Raw genomic sequence first — 19786 nt, forward strand, 5'->3', positions numbered from 1 at the left:
GATGGAGTTTCGTGGATATAGTGCTACAGAAAATGGGATTTGGACAGCGTTGGAGGAATTGGGTGAAAGAATGTATCAGCACGGCTACTATGTCTATTATGGTAAATGGGTCACCATCCAAGCCATTCAACATGGAAAGAGGCCTCAGACAAGGAGATCCGCTTTCTCCATTTTTGTTTGTGCTGGTGGTAGATGTGTTGCATAGGATGGTGGGAGAAGCTGTCAGAAACGGGCGAATTGAACCGCTACTGGTCGGAGGTGAGCATATTGAACTGTCGCACTTACAATTTGCAGATGATACGATATTGTTTTGCCCCCCGGTGACAGAGACAATAGTCAATTATAGGAGACTGTTGCGGTGCTTTGAGTTGATGTCGGGGCTGAGCATCAATTTTGAGAAGTCAAGTTTGATAGCGGTGAATTGTGAACAGGAATGGATAGATCATGCTTGTGGTTTGCTGGGATGTAAGCAAGCGGCTCTACCTGTTAGGTATCTCGGGATTTCTTTGGGTGCGAATCCGAGGATGGTGAAGACGTGGAAGCCGATAATTGATAAGGTAGAAGGAAAGCTCAGCCTATGGAAAGCAAAGATTCTAACTAAAGCGGGTAAGCTTGTTCTTATTAAAGCAGTGTTGAATAGCCTTCCTATTTATTACCTCAGTCTATACAAGATGCCTAAGGCGGTTGCGGATAAGCTGATTGCATTGCAAAGGCGATTCATGTGGTGTAAGGGGGATGGTAATGATGGCATTCCTTTAGTAAAATGGGAGGTAGTTCAGGCACCTAAAAAGGTGGGGGGTTTGGGGGTTGGGGATGCGGTGCTTCGGAACACAGCGCTCTTATTTAAATGGTGGTGGAGATTTTCTAAAGAGGAGTGCCCTTTATGGAAGAAGATTGTATGCTCGTGCAACAACCTAAAGCTTGATGTAATGTTAGTAAATTAGCAACTACCGGTTAAAGGAGGACCGTGGAAGGACATATGTCAGTTGAGTATAAAAGAGCCAAGGATAAGAGACAAAATTCTGACGGGCCTGGCGATGGAGGTAGGAAATGGGAGGAGTACCCAATTTTGGGAAGATAACTGGCTGCAAGGTGGCCCCTTGAAGGTGGTATTTCCAAGATTATTCTCTATTTCGGATCAACAAGGATCCATGATTGGGGACTATGGATTTTGGGATGGACTTGAGTGGATATGGAACTTCCAGTGGCGAAGAGAGCTGTTCCAATGGGAGCTGGAACTGGTTAACCAATTTCATGAGCAGTTAAGGCATGTGAAGTTGTCAGCTGGTAGAGATGATAAGGTGGTTTGGAAGTTTGATAGTAAAGGGGTGTTTTCGACAAAGTCTGTGATGCACGTCCTACAAATGGAATCTCTGTCGGATGAGATTACGAGTTACAGCTTCACAAGTGCAGTATGAAAAGGAGTGGTACCGCCGAGAATTGAGCTTTTTGGGTGGTTTGTGCTTATTGGCAGAGTGAATACTAAGGAGAGGTTGAGTAGACTAGGAGTCATTAGGCCCAGTGATAATATCTGTGCTCTTTGCAAAAAGGAGATAGAGTCGGTGGAACATCTGTTTCTCCTATGTGAGCTAACGTGGCAGGTGTGGTGCAGTTGGTTGAGGTCGTTTGGGGAGGTGTGGCCTATTCCTGGTACAATAAAGGAGTTATTTGAGCGGTGGACCAGTAGGTATAAGCGGAAACAAGATCAGAAGAAATGGTTGTCGGGGTTCTTTGCAGTGATTTGGAACATTTGGGTGGAACGTAATGCGAGAATCTTTAATAATCAGGAAACAAGCATGGAGTTTGTCATCAAGAAGACCGTTCTGAGTTACGACGAATGGACCAAGAGTGATTCATTGGGTGGTTGATGGCGATGCCGGGAGTAGCAGGAATTTCATGGTTTTTATGAATTGGTTATGTATTTCTTTTGTTGCTCCACGTTAGTGTTGAGCTTATTTTCATTCAAAAAAAAAAAACATCTTTTTCTCCAAAATCTCTGTCACTGTCCATTCATCAACCATCTCCCGGCCTTTGCCAGCATCATTCTCCTGCTCATTGGATATCATTGTTGCCTTTTGGGTTCATCAAGTCGTCGCTGCTTCACCAACCACCTCATTCATTAGCGCCACTCTCTCTCATTGGAAATAACCATCCAGCTACCTAGTGAAATGACTATCCAATATTTTTTAATTGTATACTTAAACCAAATTGAACAAAATAACCATCCACTTAAGAATAAAAATAATCATCTGCATATCTAGTGATTTGAACATCCAATATATTTTAATTATATATATAACTAAACCTAATTCAATCAAAATAACCATTCACATAAAAATTAAAATAATCATCTATATACCTATTAAAATGACCATTCTAATTGAATTAATATTAATATGTCCGAGAGTGATATAGAGAAGTCTAGCTTTAACAGCTTTCTGAAACTCCATTTTATTTTCATCTTCAATCCTTCTTTAGTTTTATCCAAAGAAAAGAAAGAGAAAAATTTGCATTGGGGGCACATCTAGGGGTGGAAAAAGGCCAGGCGGCCTGCCAAGGGCCTGCAGCCTGGCCTGTGTTTGGCCTGACCTGACCTGGCCTGTTATAAAATATGTACAGGCCCAAACTCTTTTAAAAGCCTTAATACATTAATAGGCCAGGCCCAGGCTCACTAATTAGCTTTATAGGCCTGTCAGGCCTGCCTGGACCTGTTAAAATATAATTAAATATATAAATAATTATTTATTATTAATAAAATTATGAGATATTTTAAATTTATTATATTTTATTATAAATATTTTTGTATATTTTAAATATGTTAAAAGTTTAAAATTTTTTACAAATATTAAATATATGACATATTACATATAACTATTTTTATTAAAAAATAATTTTTTAAATAATATTTTTATTTTTGTAAAAAAAAAAAATTAGCAGGCCTTTTAACAGGCTTCAGGGCAGGCCAGGCTGAATAACAGGTCAAGCCTAGTACTTTATAAAGAGCCTATAACAGGCTGCAGGCCAAGTTCAGGCTAATCAACTGTATGACAGGCCAGGCCTATTAAGAGCAAAGCCTGGCCTGGCCTGGCCTGTTTCCACCCCTAGGCACATCATAAAATCCCAGCACTCTGCTATAGCTAAATGAGACATAAGAAGCACTCAATCGGTATTGATGCAACCTTTTTCTCCTATTGTGATAACTGGGGATGAGAATGGAAGAATTGGAATATGGAATCATAAAGGGGCAACATCAACGTAATCATGAATAATCATCATCATCAACATGCATGAATACCAACACCTCAAGAGCGATGAAAAAGAAGAAGCTCGATATCCTTTTGACGGTGATGCTTACTTCAGCCAGAATCGGGGTGCAGCGGCCATGGGAAAGTACGGGGGCTGCGGAGGTATCTGACTCTTCTACAGAAAAATAAGGTACGGTTTCGGTCGACAGGAACCCGCAGCGGCGTCGGGGGTGGATGCGGCGGCGTCGGCATGATCTCCGGGAACAGCGGCAAGTTTTGGGGATGAAACAGAGGTTGAGAGATTATGGTGAAATTGAAAGTAACTGTGTATTTAAATGCTTAAATTTTCAAATTTTAAATTTTGAAATTAAATAATTAATTAGGAATTTGATATTTAATTTTTAATTTTCTTTTTTTTTTAAATTTATTGTATACATTATACACTAATATCATTGTCTCCTCATACTTTCTCTTTCGATAATGTTAATGTATGTTAATGTTTTATATGTTAATGAACAACAAAATTTTTGGTAGTTTTTAAAAAATGTTACTAATTGTTAGTCGCAGTTAAAATGAATTATTTCGATAATTTTATTAATTAAAATAATAAAAATTATGCATAATTTTATGATTTTAATAATTAAACTAACGGAAATTATGATCGTTTAGGTTTATGGATAACCTAATAATTAAATTGAACTTTTTTTGGTATTGTTAATAAAAAAATTAATTATTATAATAGTTAAGTCGATAAAATATTACCTTAATAAGTGCAGTAACGGATAAGTTGTGCGTCCCTTTCAAAACCATATTGATGCACTTAATTAGATTCATGGTTATATAATCCTATTAGTATCTGCTATCAAATGTCAAAACATACTGTTCGCGCGAGATTTCGTCCAACCACTTAGTATAAACTTCACTCTACTTATGCAAATACTAATAATCCAAGTTGTATTTACGCACCGTCTTAGAGTATTCTATAATTAAAAAAGAATATAGAACCACGAAGTATAAATAACATTTATCATAAGGGTATTTATAAAAATAACAAACTTCAATATTTTTATTTACCTACATTGACGATAAGCTTTTATAGGTATGGTATCTTAAACTTTCTCAAAAAATTGAACATATATGCTTAATGCAAAACATGTGAAAAGTTCTCGAAGGTGACCAAGCTTTATTACTACGAGCAATAACTGATCTTATAGAATTGTGTCGATCAAAGATAAAAGTTCACATCATTTCATGTCATCACATGCCGCAAGTTATTGAGGAAAAAATGCCATACATCAGAGGTACCCCATCCACATATAACAAATGTAATAGACACGATATTATTGTTATCATCTTATGAAACCGCAACCGATAGACAACTCTTATATTTTTCATATAAGTGATTCCTATCTACTTGTGCAACTGTTTTACAATATTTGAAGGCTCTAATACAAAACCTCCAGACTACCTGATATAATATCGAAACATCAAGAATCAAGTCATTTTTCTGGTATGCAGTTATAGTTTTAAAATGATGAACAACTATTGATGACTTTTTATGACACATGACTTCAAACCATTTGAAAAAAACTTCATAGGAAGCTTTCCAATTGTCGAAAATTTTTTTCATTGCCTTTTGTCTTGCTAGCCATAGTTTACGATGATTTACGGTATAATTAAATTTCGACTGAATTTTAATAATGACAAATTTTATCTTTATAGATTGGTTAGCCTCTATCATCAGCTTTATTGCTTCTGCAATTATGTAGGAATCCAACTTGAAATGGTCTTAAAAAATAGTGGCTCTAGTACAAATGTGATTACCATTGTACCTCCTTATGACCCATAATACTTCCTTCTGATCATGCTAACGTTGATAAGCTAATCACAACTTGTGTTGTATTGTATACATTTGGGATAGAATATCATCAATTTTGATTCATATATCCTGTAATTGACATCTCTATAGAAATTATAATCTTTGATCACTATAATCACAGTTTTTCTAGTACTGAACTTCATCCACACAGCAAATTCAACAGCTGCCACAATTGGAGGTTCTGCTTAAAGACACCACCAAATAAATTCAACAAGGACAATAATTTTAATATATAAATACACATACAACTTATAATTTTAATATAAATAAATAACAAAATAAATTAATAAATAAATATATAAATGAATCATAAGATTACACATAAATAAATAACGAAATAAATAAATAAACAAATACAAATACATAAATAGTAAATATATAAAATTTTCATATAAATATATAAGCTAGAAAATATATTTAATCTACAATAAAACAATATTATTTAAAATATATATCTATTAATAACAATGTTATATTTTATAAATCATATCATTAATATACAATATTAAAGCTTGTCAATGACCTAGAGAATAAGGTAAATCTGGAACCACTTTTTACTGTCTTTTTTTAAACTTAATCACTAAAGTATATTTGAAATAGAGTTTATGTAGTTTTTGTTAAACAATTATATAAGAGACAATTTAGTTTTGTCTCATAACGCCAAAATAGAAAATAGAGCAGAGAAGAGAAGCTTGTATTATCATGTGCTATGATGCACGGACACTGACACCGACACGGGACACGACACGACACAGGACACGCCGACACGCGAATTTTAAAATCTTACATGACACGGGGACACGCATATATATAAAATATAAAGTATTTTTTAGATAAATTGTAATGATATTTTGATATTTTATTGATATTAAAATATAAATTAAAATTTTTAATTATTTTTAATATCTTATTTTAATTATATCAAGTATTTAAAATATTTTTTGTTTTAATAAATAATAATATATACTATATCTAAATTTATTTTAAAAATATATGTTAAGAATAAGATTGGACACGCGGACACGTGATGGTATTTAGGTGTGTCCAGGCGTGTCAGACGAGTGTCGGTGAGTGTCGTGTCTGAAATGTGTCCGACACGCGGACACGATAACTCAGTGAAGTGTCCGTGCTTCATAGATCATGTGTCTTAGTTCAGCCACTTAGTGCAGTGTAACTTACATCCAGTCTCTACCATAATAATGGTAGAATTTTCACTATAATTTCTAGAAATTACACTCACCAATTTTCTATGACTCTTCCTAGCTAATCCTATCAAGGAACACACAAGTTTCTAACAAAGCTTATTTCGACTAAACTTTCTAACCTAGACTGCTTACCCAATTTAGTAAGAAGAACCTCTCAAGCTCATAACACAAAACAAGAAATTAGATCAAAAGAGTTTAATACAATCTATGACTTTTTCTCTAAGTCTAACTGTTTTTGTCTTTTCTTTCAATAACTTTTATTAACATCTTACAAGTATGTATTTTTTCATTAAACAAAGAAAGATGAACTAAAAAAGCTAAATATTCAATGTAGTACCATAAAAGAGAAGATAAGTACAATGCTATAAAAATCAGATATATAGTTCTCGATTTTTAATTTTCAATTTTTAGCCGATTACTCCATTTTGTATAAGGGTAATGTTTCCAGGACGAGACCGTGGTTGTCTTGCTCCTTCAAAATCAGAACAATATGGCAGAGGTTAAGGAGGCGCAAGCATGGCACGGACACAAGGTGACAGTGACATATATAGGATCATGGTTGTACTATTCTTGATATCCTTGTCGTTAAAGATGCAACTTTGATAATTTCTTTTTCTTTTGCTTGTACTAGTAGCATCAGTACCCTTTTTTTTTTAACCAAAAATAAGAGACTCGAACCCACAACCTCTTAGATGAATATGAAGAGACTATGTCATTTGAGTTATAACTCATTGACAGCATAGCACTCTTGATTCTTTCTTTGTTCTAAGTTGTGATTTTTTTCTCTCCAACCATTTGACGATAGCTAATTTGGATCCGTATTAAAAAGAATCCAATTTCCTTTTGATTTTTTTTTTTGTCTTTGCCCGAGTTGATGTCTTAGCTCAAAGTTGCAGCACAATTGACCTTTCTTCTATGATTATTTGCGTTGTTAAGTTGGGCCTTAGAGCCATCCAAACTAGAAAATAATCTCCACATGTAGCACCAATATTGGGCTATGTGTTTGTCACTTGATCTTCAATATGGGCCTATAAAAATGCACTTTACCAAGCAAACATTTGAGCTTTCAAACCGAACCAAATATGATATGTTTGTCATCATGAAATTAAATTATATTATTTTTTAAACTCAACAATATTCTCATATTCTCATTGATGACAAATATAATATATGAGATGATACTGAAAAAAAAAAAATAAAAGACATAAAGATTATAAACTTTCCTTTGATGATATTATTTTCTCATGATGTGCTCCCTTTTTCCATAAAAAATGCTCCTCCTTAATATGAGGGTTTTTTTTTTTTTTTTTTTTTTTACATAATACCTAGGAACACAATCATAACAACCAATTATATAAACCACAAGTACATTAATATAACTAAAAACAGTTAGTTAAAAAAACTCAAATTTTAAACACATCACAAACAATGATAACTAATTTTTCTAAGCTAGCCTCGTAACCATCATAATATCATTTTTACTCTCCTTTTGTCATTAAAAAAATGATGCTTAACCTACACAAAATTTGTTAGAGGCTAAACAGTAAAAGAATATTAGAGTATATAAAAGTTATTACAATCCTCCAAAAATGTTAAAGTAGTAGACAAAACAAAAAATTCTCATAAAAACAAAGCAAAAATGGATAATAGGTAGCTTCCAGAGACATCTCTAGACATTCGAGTCTTCATCTTCAATTTCCAGCGGCTTCTTGTCTTCAGGTTCAGTCTGCATATGCTCACCATCATTTATGTTATCCACATATTTAAGGAGGACTTGAACTCGATCCTTGGATTTATGCAAAGCATTTTCATTTTGGATTGCAAGTTTTCTCTCTTACTTGCTGGGAGTAATCAGCTGCTTGGACAAATTAACGAACTCCTGGAGCACATCCTTCACAACACCAATGAGAAGGCTCATTTGAGTTGATGATGCTGATGTTCTGGCTACTGATCATGGAAAAAGATTATCAATTTCATCCTCTTCATCAATGACTACTTTCTCAGTTCAAGTAGTCTCTTTTCTTGGTTGTTTGACTGAACCATCGCTTTTCAAATAAGAGTTTTTTTTTTTTTTTTGTTTATGGTATTCTCCAATCCGACAGGCTAAGGAAAGGACTAATTCGCCGTAGGTCTGAGATCTATTTAAAGGTCTGCTACTGGCTAATGGGTTATTGCATACACTCATGTACAAGACAGAATTCAGATCGGAAAGAATTTTTTTTTTTTGCCTTTACCCAAGTTGATGTCGTAGCTCAAAGTTGTAGCACACTTGGCCTTTCTTCTATATTGTTTGCTCTGTTGTAAGCTGGCCCTAAGAGCCATCCAAACCAAAATATATTCTACACATGTAGGATTGTATTTCGTCACTTCATCTTCAATATGAACCTACAAAAATGTACTTTATCAAACAAATATTTGGATTTTCAAACCAAATATCATATGTTTGTCATTATTAAACTAAATTATATTATTTTTTAAACTCAACAATTTCCTTCTAGTAACAAATATAATATATGAGATGATACTAAAAAAAATTGAAAAAGATATAAATTAAAAACTTCTCTTTAATGATACTATTTTCTCATGATGTGCTCTTCTTTTCTTTCATAAAAAATACTCTCCTTTAATATGAATTTTTTTACAAAATACCTAGAAACACAATCATAACAACCAACTATACAAGTGGCAAGTATATTCTTCCGATATAACTAAATGAGGTGAAGACGAAGGAGACGACCAATAACGAACGAGAATGTGCACTGCAATTGGTCATGAGTTTTATTTACAGTGTAATTAATTGGATGTGGTACGAATTTTTTTTTTAATTATTTAATTCACTAATCAGACGGTCCAATTAGCATTTTTATTTAAAAAATAATTTTACACACTCAATTTAGACTCTTCAATTTGCACACTATTGAGTTTCTAAAAAAAAAATACTCACCACAATTCATTGCATCCAATTTTAGCACCCTAATATCAATTTTTGCACTCGAAAATTGGATAATCTAATTTCATGACATGAGAATGAATTGTTGGATCCGATTTGTTTCATTATAATTAAAAAAAAATTAAATTCATATTAAAGGATAACAATACATAGTACAATATAAAAAAATAACACACAATGTAATTGCATTTAAAAAAAATCAGCCCACTAAAATAGTGTCTTCATTTTGGATATAAAATTTTGCATGGGAAATATATTGAAAGAAAAGAAAAAAGACTTTTATATTGAGTTATAAATTATGTGCATTTTACTTTATTGTTTTGGGAATGTGTATCATTAATCTATGAATACTTTTATAAAATATGTGGATGTGGTGTTTTTTTTTTTTTTTTAAATTTATCCTTAGATCAAATAGCACACGTTTTAGTTTGGTAGATCAAATAGCACACGCTTTAAAAATTTAAAGAACTGTATTGCATTTTAATTTTCACTCTATTGTATGAAAAAACTTCATTTAATTAAGAGAAATTTTTTGTATACAATACTTTTAATTTACACCATATAACACTTTTAGAAAAAAGACTTTTTTTTCTCCAAATTGCAACTTATTATGTTTATTAACTTAATATGTTGTAAGTTGCAAACTTTTATGAATCATAAACAAATTGAAATATTTGACTATGTATCATTATTTTTTGATTATGCAACAAGTTTCTTTAAAATTTTCATCTTTTTAATTCAAATTAATTTTTAATCTGTTACAATATAGATGATCATTAAATATTCTTCCGATCAAAACTATTTGGGCAGAGTTTACATCTTTAATGATGGACGGTGCAATTTTTCAAGACTTGAAAAAATTAACCTTGCACATATATAAATAGAAGACATAGTCAGAGACCAAAATACACACAACAAACACCTCTTTTTCTTTATACCTGTAACATATAATTAGTGAATATATATATGAATCATCTCTGTTATATTGAGATAATAATATTGATGAATATTAATACTAGAGTTTTTTATTTATACTTTTTTATTTTATATTCACTTTCTCTTTCTTATTTATTTATTTCACAACACGTTATCAGCATGAGGCTCTGATCAAAATATAGGAAGATTTAGGTAATGAATTCTCATTATGTCAAAGCTCTTTCATATTAAATTTAATGCTCTTGATATATCTGAAAACAACTACTGATAATGACATGCCAGCGAAAATTTTCTCGACTTTCCATGTCTCGAATCTACTCCTACAGGTTACAGCAGTAGTATCGAGAAAAAGAATTTAAAAAATATTCTGAACTAATTTCTTGTCTTCTTGTTGGTGAACGAAACAATGAATTGCTTTTAAAAAATCATGAAGCGCGTCCAGCTGGCATCGCTCTATTTTCTAAAGCAAATACGGCAAATTATAACCCCAAAAGAGGTAAATGGTAAGATTTTGGTAAAAAAAAATTATGTTCATATAAGAAAGGATCTCACCAGAAATGGGATAAAGAAATAAATAATGGGCAAAATAAATCAATAGAGAATAAATATTTCCGTTGTGGTGGAAAAGGCCATTGGTCACGTACCTGTCGTACTCCAAGACACTTAGTTGATCTTTATCAAGTATCTTTGAAAAATGATGACAAAGAAAATGAGACAAATTTTGTTTCAAAGGTTGTTGATGAAAATTATACCACTCATTATAAAGTATCTGATTTCTTTGAGAATCTTGAAGAAATATTGGTCATTTAATCAATGATGAAAAAGTTTAATATTTGGGTTCGCTAAGTACTTATGTAAATAAATAATGTAAAAAACTTCTTGTTAAATTTTATTTCGTATGCATTTAAATTTTAAGTATGATGTATATAAATAATGTTTAATAAAATATTAATGTTAATGTTTAAGAATTTAAATCACTAAATGTGTCAATAATAATAATAATAATAATAATAATAATAATAATAATAATATATAATTTTACTGTGTATATACATTACTCATTTTATGATTTTATTATTATTTGTCTTTGAAGAAAATGGCAAGGATATATAATGATATTTGCTTTGCGGATAGTGCAAGTTCGCATACCATTCTCAAAAGTAATATATATTTTATTCATCTTGTACCAAAAGAAGAATGTGTTAATATATACCATTATTGACTCAGACAATGTGATAGAAAGTTCCAGAAGAATTATAATTTTATTTTTCGAAGGAACAAAATTCATAATAAATAATGCACTATTGTCTACTAAATCTTTAAGGAACTTGCTGAATTTTAAAGATTTCGTCGAAATAAATATCATATTGAAATAATGAATAAGAAAAATCATGAGTACTTATGTATTATAATTCATGATTTAAATAAAAATGTTATACTAGAAAAGTTACTCTCACTTTCTTCTGGGTTATATTATACTAAAATCAGTACAATTGAATCACATGCCATTATAAACAAGAAGTTTACTAGCTCAAATAAATTCATAATTTGGCATGATCAATTGGGGAATCTCAGAACAACCATGATACGAAGAATTATTGAAAACTCCCATGGGTATTCACTAAAGAACCAGAAGATTCTTAAATCTAGTGTGAATTTTGTTGTGCTGCATGTTCTCTGGAAAAGCTAATTTTAAGGCTATCACCAGTAAAAATTGGATTTGAGTCTCCTAAATTCTTAGAAAGGATTCAAGGCGATATATGTAGACCTATTCATCCATCATGTGGATCTTTTAGATATTTTATTGTCCTATTAGACTCATTTTCGAGATTGTCACATGTGTGCTTATTGTCTTCTTACACTTTGACGTTTGCGAGATTACTTGCTCAAATTATTTGATTAAAAACACAGTTTTTTAGAAAATCCAATCAAAATAATTCGTCTTGATAATGATGATGAATTCGCCTCTTAAGCTTTCAATGCTTATTGACCATTGGTATAAGTGTTGAACATCTAGTAGCTCATGTTCATACACAAAATAGACTAGCAGAGTCACTTATTAAATGGCTCTAATTGATTGCTAGACCCTTACTTATGAGAACAAATCTCTCAATCTCTACTTGGGGACATGCCATTTTACATACTGCATCACTTATTCGCTTGAGATCAACAAGTTACCACCAATTCTTTCCTTTGCAATTAGCTTTTGACCAGCAGCCAAATATTTTCCATTTGAGAATATTCAGGTGTGCAATATATGTTCCAATTGTCTCGTCTTATCGCACCAAAATGAGATCCTAAAGAAAATTGGAGATATATATTGAATATGATTCTCCCTCTATAGTGAAGTATCTTAAGATACAAACTGGAGATGTAAACTCGATTTGCAGATTGTCATTTTGATGAATCAAAATTTTCAATATTAGGGGGAGAGAATAAGCTTCTTGAAAAAGAACTTAATTAGAATGCATCATCCCTGATGCATTTAGATCCTCGATAAGGATAATGTGAATTAGAAGTTCAAAAGATTTATACATTTGTAAAGAATAGCAAATGAATTACCTGATACTTTTTCTAATGTGAAAATAATAACTAAATCCTACATACCAGCTAAAAATGACCCAATTCAAATTGATGTTCCAGTCGGACAAATGGCTACCGAAACAAATTCATGTCAGAAATGTGGTAGGCATGTCGGTTCCAAAGATAAAAATTCTCAAAAAAGAAAAGGGATAAATACTATTTCTGTTGAAAAAGATAAAGATATAGTAAAGACACCTGCAGTTGTCCAAAATTTTGATATAATTTTAACGCTAAAAGACGTTCAGATACCTAAAAATTCTGTAAATTATAAAAATGATGAGATCTCGATAAATTATGTCTTTACAGGAGAAAAATAGAATCGAATAAAACAATTGTCAATGAAATATTTTCATATAATCTGGCATTACACAGCATGCATGAAAGTAAGGATTTTGAGCCAAGAACAGTTGAAGAATGTCGACAAAGGAATGATTGGCCAAAATGGGAAGAAGCTATGAAGGCTGAATTAGACTCACTAGTAAAGTGTGAAGTTTTTGGACCTGTAGTCCGTACACTAAAAGATGTAAAACCTGTTGGATATAGATGGGTATTTGTGAAAAAATGATATAAGAAAAATGAAGTTGTACGCTACAAAACTCGACTTGTGACACAAAGTTTTTTACAAAGGCCCGTTATAGATTATGAAGAAACATATTCCCCTGTAGTAGATACAATTAGTTAGTTATGCAAATGCAGGATACTTGTCTGATCCACGCAAAGGAAGATATCAAACATGATACATATTCAAATATGGTGATACAGCTATATCATGGAGGTCCACGAAATAGACGATAGCAGCAACATCCTCTAATCATGCTACAATATATACTAGCGATAAATGAAGCAAGTCGCAAGAATTTTTGGCTCATGAGTTTGATCCAATATATTCTGTTGTTATATGAACAAATTGATCATAAAATAGCTCCATCTATTCGATCTATTTGAAGATAATACAACATGCATTGCTCAACTTAAGAGTGGATATATCAAAGGTGATAGAACAAAACATATTTTTCCCAATTTTTTCTTCACTCATGATCTTCAAATCAAGAAACAATCAATGTCCAACAAATCTGCTCAAACGATAATCTAGCAGATTTATTTATAAAGTCACTTCCAAAATCCTCCTTTGGAAGATTGGTACATTGATTGGGATGCACCGATTTCGAGATATTAAATAATGTCGATAAGAGGGGGAGACTGTACTCTTTTTTTCTTGGTCAGGTTTTTATTCCTATTGGGTTTTTTCTTGACAAGGTTTTTAACGAAACAGTCATCATCATAAAGGATATTGTACTCTTTTTCCTTTACTAAAGTTTTTTCCTATTGAATTTTTCTTTAGCAAGGTTTAATGAGGCATATTCCTAATGGACATCCAAGGAGGAGTGTTGCAATATGGATGACCATTAAACATTCCTCCAATCAAAACCATTTGAGCGGTTCACACCTTAATGATGGACAGTGCAATTTTTTCAAGGCTTGAAAAAGTTAACCTTACACATATATAAATAGGAGGCATAGTCTAAGACCAAAATACACACAACAAGCGAAATGAAGTAAGTCGTGAGTGTTTTTAGCTCATGAGTTTGATCCAATATATTCTGTCATTATGTGGACTAATTGATCATAAAATAGCTCCATTTATTCTATTTGAAGATAATACAACATGCATTACTCAACTTAAGAGTGGATATCAAAGGTGATAGAACAAAACATATTTCTCCCAAATTTTTCTTCACTCATGATCTTCAAATCAAGGAACAAATGATGTCCAACAAATCCGCTCAAGCGATAATCTGGCAGATTTATTTATAAAGTCACTTCCAAAATCCTCCTTTGGAAGATTGGTACATTAAATTGGGATGCGCCGATTTCGAGATATTAAATAATGTCGACAAGAGGAGGAGATTGTACTCTTTTTTTCTTGGTCAGGTTTTCATTCCTATTGGATTTTTTCTTGGCAAGGTTCTTAACGAGACAGTCATCATCACAAAGGATATTGTACTCTTTCATTTACTAAAGTTTTTTCCTATTGAATTTTTCTTTAGTAAGGTTTAATGAGACATATTCGTAATGGATATTTAAGGGGGAATATTGTAATATGGATGACCATTAAACATTCCTCCAATCAAAACCATTTGAGCAGTTCACACCTTAATGATGGACAGTGCAATTTTTTCAAGGTTTGAAAAAGTTAATCTTACACGTATATAAGAGTAAATCCCCATAATAGTCCCCGAGATTGACGCCATACACCAAAATTGTCCTTGAGATTCCAATTGCACCAATTACGTCCCTGAGATTAGAAAATTGCACCATAGTAGTCCTTGACCCGTTTTTCGTTAACGGCGCGCTGACGTGGCTTGATGACGTGGACCTTTGGTGACACGTGTCACCTCATGATTCGGCCACGTGTAACGGTATGATGACGTGTTGGTTAACGACACGTGACATGCTGACGTGGATGGGTATGCCACGTGTCACAATACTATTTTGCCACGTGTCGCAATGCTATTTGTCCACATGTCATCCACTATGTCATCATTACATATGCACCAAATTGGTCCCTTACTTTGCATCAAATGACTCATTTTAGTCCCTGAAATTGAATGTCGTGCACCAAATTAGTCCCTTCATCAGTTTTTTCTCATTTTTGTATAAATTTAAAACTCTCATTATATATTTGAATATACTAATTTTAATTTTATCTTTTCACAAGTTACTTAAATACAAGTGTTTTTATAAAATATTTTTAAAATATTAGTTTTAATTATACAATTTTTTTCTATAATATTTTATTAAAAGAATTATGTGACATATTGATATTGATTTAATAAAAAGTGTAAGTTAAGAGTATAATAATATTCCTTAATACAATTTTTATAATATTTAACACTTTAATAAATATTTTAGAAATACTTGATAAGACACTTATTAACTAATATAAATTCATTATTCCCATCCATTTTAAGAATGTCTGATTTCCCATATAATTAACTTCTCACTAAATTAATAAGATAGATTTATACTATCGATTATAATAATTCATTTTATCTATAACTTAGTTAGGCGGCTTTTTCATATATTACACTATTAATCAATACAAGTATTTATTGTAAACATGACTTGAACAGTATTAAAACAGATACAAATAAACACAAGAGGCAATAATAAAGTTTTGGTTTTAGTTAACATATACTCTAATGATACAAGTTAACATTATTAATTAAAAAAATTATTATAAAATATGTATAATAAAAAATATAATTAAAAGTAGTGTATAAAAAAATATTGAGAATTTTAAATTTATAAAAAAAATGAGAAAAAACTGATGAAGGAACTAATTTGGTGTACGACATTCAATTTCAGGGACTAAAATGAGTAATTTGATGCAAAGTAAGGGACCAATTTGGTGCACATGTAACGATGACATAGTGGATGACACGTGGACAAATAACATTGCGACACGTGGCATAATCTGACACGTGGCAAAATAGTATTGTGACACGTGACATACCTATCAACGCCAGCATGCCACGTGTCGTTGACCAACACGTCATCATACCGTTACACGTGGCCAAACCTTGAGGTGACACGTGTCACCAAAGATCCACGTCATCAAGCCATGTCAACGCGCCGTTAATGAAAAACGAGTCAAGGACTACTATGGTGCAATTTTTCCAATCTCAAAGACGTAATTGGTGCAATTGAAATTTCAGGGACGATTTTGGTGCATGGCGTCAATCTCGGGAACCATTATGAAAATTTATTCCGTATATAAATAGAAGGCATAATCTAAGACTAAAATACACACAACAAACACTTCTTTCTCTCTTTATACGCTAGAACATATAATTAGTGATATATATATAAATTATCTCTATTATATTGAGATAATAATATTAGTAAATATTAATATTGGAATCTTCTATTTATATTTTTTATTTTATATTTATTTTCTATTTCTTATTTATTTATTTCACAACACAATCCATCATAATAAAATTGTGATTCTTTCTTAAAACTTCATATTTCTTTTACTCTAAACTAAATTACCTAATTATCAAAAATAATTTTGTTTTTTTCACAACACCTCAAAAAGTATTATATAAGACTAATATTTTTAGAAATATGAACCAATAAAATAAAATTTATAAAAGTACATCATCTGCAATAAAATAACATTTGTGAACGAGAACAACTAAAGTCACAATAATAATATGTGGTGTGCATGCTCTAATAACCCCCAAACATTATCAATCTTTGGTTCAATGGGATATACAGGGTCAGGTCTCAGGTGATTCAAACCTTGGCCCTAATCCAATTGAATAATTTAGCCAGGTTAGATTTTTTTAAATTTAGTTAGATCCAAATAAATTTGCGCAAATCGATCGGGTCCAAACCACACCAAAACATTTTGAGATAGATATTAAAAACGGGCCATTCTCCCTTTTTGGTGGTGTTAGTTCTATTAAGTACTAAAGACATAGTTTTCAACCCAAAAAAAAAAAGTACTAATGGCATAGTAGATTAACAGAACAAATTTATAATACAAAAAAAAAAAAAAACAAATTAAGCCAAAGACCTATAGCTCATCACATGGCATATTTTTTTTTCCTCTCAATTTAAAGATCTCGAATTCGAATTCTATCAATTGCAATTGACTAAAAAAAAATCTGATAAATATGTGAATGTGTTATGTGATACCTAATATTGGAGGTTGTCCACTCTACCTAATGACCAAAAAAAAAAGACAAATTAAATTTTTATTTTTGGTGTCCAAAACAAATTAAGATTATTTGAACAAAAAATATATCAAAAAATTTTTAATTATTAATGAATTTTATAAGAATGATCTATAAAGAATAAATTTTTAATCCAACCGATTCTGTGATAAAATTTTACTAATATTTTTTCAACGATACAGTCAACAATTATTTAAAGTTAGATTATCGTTATTCAAACTCATACATGATTTCTTACTAGGGCTGAACATGTATTATTTAGATAATAATTTTACTTGGTTAAAATTTAGTTGAGTGTTTATGACATGGTGACCTCATTTTGCACCCCCACCCTATTTATAGTGAATTCATACGGCATCACCACTCTGTGGGGTTTGAAACTCACTATCCTCCGTTTATGGCTATATATCTGTTTGTACCTGATGGAGGGTTTCTGAACTGATGAGTTGCATTTTAATCTCCATTAAATACTAAGTCGATAGGATAACCTACAATAACATTCTGATATTTAAGTTAGTAGTTTTTTTTTTTTTTTTTTTTAATTATTACACGTTTTCGATGTAATCGTTTAGACATTTACGGTCTTATTAATGTTATGATTTGACAACGTGTCGAGTTATTGTAATTTACACTTCTTTGATGAGATTGCTGTTGGGTTTTATTGAATTGATAACGTAATAAACTTGTTTAATAGGAATCACAGATCAATTATTCTTATTAGAACAATATCCAACCCCAATTGCTGGTAATAATTGCTTCAGGCACCTGTTGGGTAATGAAAGATTACTCATATTTGGAATTATATAGGGAAGAAATGGAGACACCAACTCGTAGATCAGAATGTGGGTGGGGTACTTGAGAAAGCACTTCGATGAGACGCCCAAGAGAGTAGAAGAATACTAGGCACTAGCTATATAGGGAAAGATACTTTTATGATGAGATTAGATAATTATCTTTTGCAGTCTGATATTTGTACATAATTATTGAGTTATGGCCTTTTTGCCAACTTATGGGCAATATATGCATTTAGAAAAACTTAAGAAAGCCGTTAACATTGCTAGTATAGCGGTCAGAATTGAATCGGTAATTGAACCGGTTAAATTACTGATTTACTAATTTATTAGTTTAATCAATAAATTATCGGTTAAATTAATAAAACTAGTCTCACATAAATAAAATATAAAAAATAAAAATAATAAAAAGTTTAAAACTAAAATTTAAAATATATAATTTTATTAATATTTTATGAAGAATCAAAATTTAAATTTTAAAAATAACTAATATAAAAAATATAAAATTTGTCAATACTACTACAATAGTATCTTAATTTGACACAATAAGAGTAATAATCAATTCATAAAGTCTATTATCTAACTATAATATCAGTAGATTTTAACATTAGCATGAAAACAAATAACCTTAATCACAATACTAGCATTGAAATAGATCAAGCAGATTAATAATTTTTTAATGAAATTTATATTTATATTAATAATGATACATAATTAAAATATAATTAATTCAAAAAATAAAGAATACAAAATTAAATTAAATTAGATATTTATAAAATTATCTAATTGAATGTACTATATAATTACCATTTGTCATATATAATAATAAATATGATGACTGAGTGACAAGGAGAAGATGTTACAACATTTTGAAAAATTTTTTAAACAGACCAATTTCGGTTAGATTGGTTTATACTGATTTTGATCGATTTTTTCTAATTTTTATTAATTTAAATCGATTTTTTTTTAAATGGTCCAAAAAATAAATCGAATCGACTTAGAGTCTAATTCATTGATTTTTTGATTGAACTAATCGGTCCAATTCGATTTTTATAACTATGATTAATGGAGATGTTATTGTCAAAGTCGACTGGTTAATTGTGAACCAAATACACCTGACCAGAGTCAAGTAAAAATCGTTTAACATAGAATCAGCCAACAACTGAAACAAAAAACTAGAAATATATTCAGCCGGTCGAACCAGTACAACTTTTGATAATTAATCTGTTTAATTAAAATAATAAATAAAAAATTTGTGTTTTTAAAATTATATATTTTATACATAAATATTATTTTATTAGGTGAATACTACCCAACCTCTTCTAAAATAACATGTAAGTTATCTTTTATGATGTGTCAAATTTTAATTGGTCATTATCTTAACCATAATTAGGTTATTTTGTAATTTATTATTTGAGATGACTCAGATGAGTAATGGTATAATTTCTTAAA

The 19786-nt window shown here is 31.0% G+C and overlaps 1 protein-coding gene across 1 annotated transcript; it reads left to right on the plus strand.

Moving 5' to 3' along the window:
* The first annotated feature begins 1037 nt into the window (after positions 1 to 1037).
* Positions 1038 to 1868, plus strand: LOC148544062 (uncharacterized). Its single transcript, XM_088498847.1, has 2 exons — positions 1038 to 1412; positions 1602 to 1868. The coding sequence occupies exons 1-2, from the start codon at positions 1038 to 1040 to the stop codon at positions 1866 to 1868; spliced, it is 642 nt and encodes a 213-aa protein (XP_088354973.1).
* Positions 1869 to 19786: the final 17918 nt, after the last annotated feature.

The sequence above is a fragment of the Arachis ipaensis genome, chromosome B9 (genome assembly GCF_059453495.1).
Source record: "Arachis ipaensis isolate K30076 ecotype BB chromosome B9, ASM5945349v1, whole genome shotgun sequence".
NCBI classification, from domain to species: domain Eukaryota; kingdom Viridiplantae; phylum Streptophyta; class Magnoliopsida; order Fabales; family Fabaceae; genus Arachis; species Arachis ipaensis.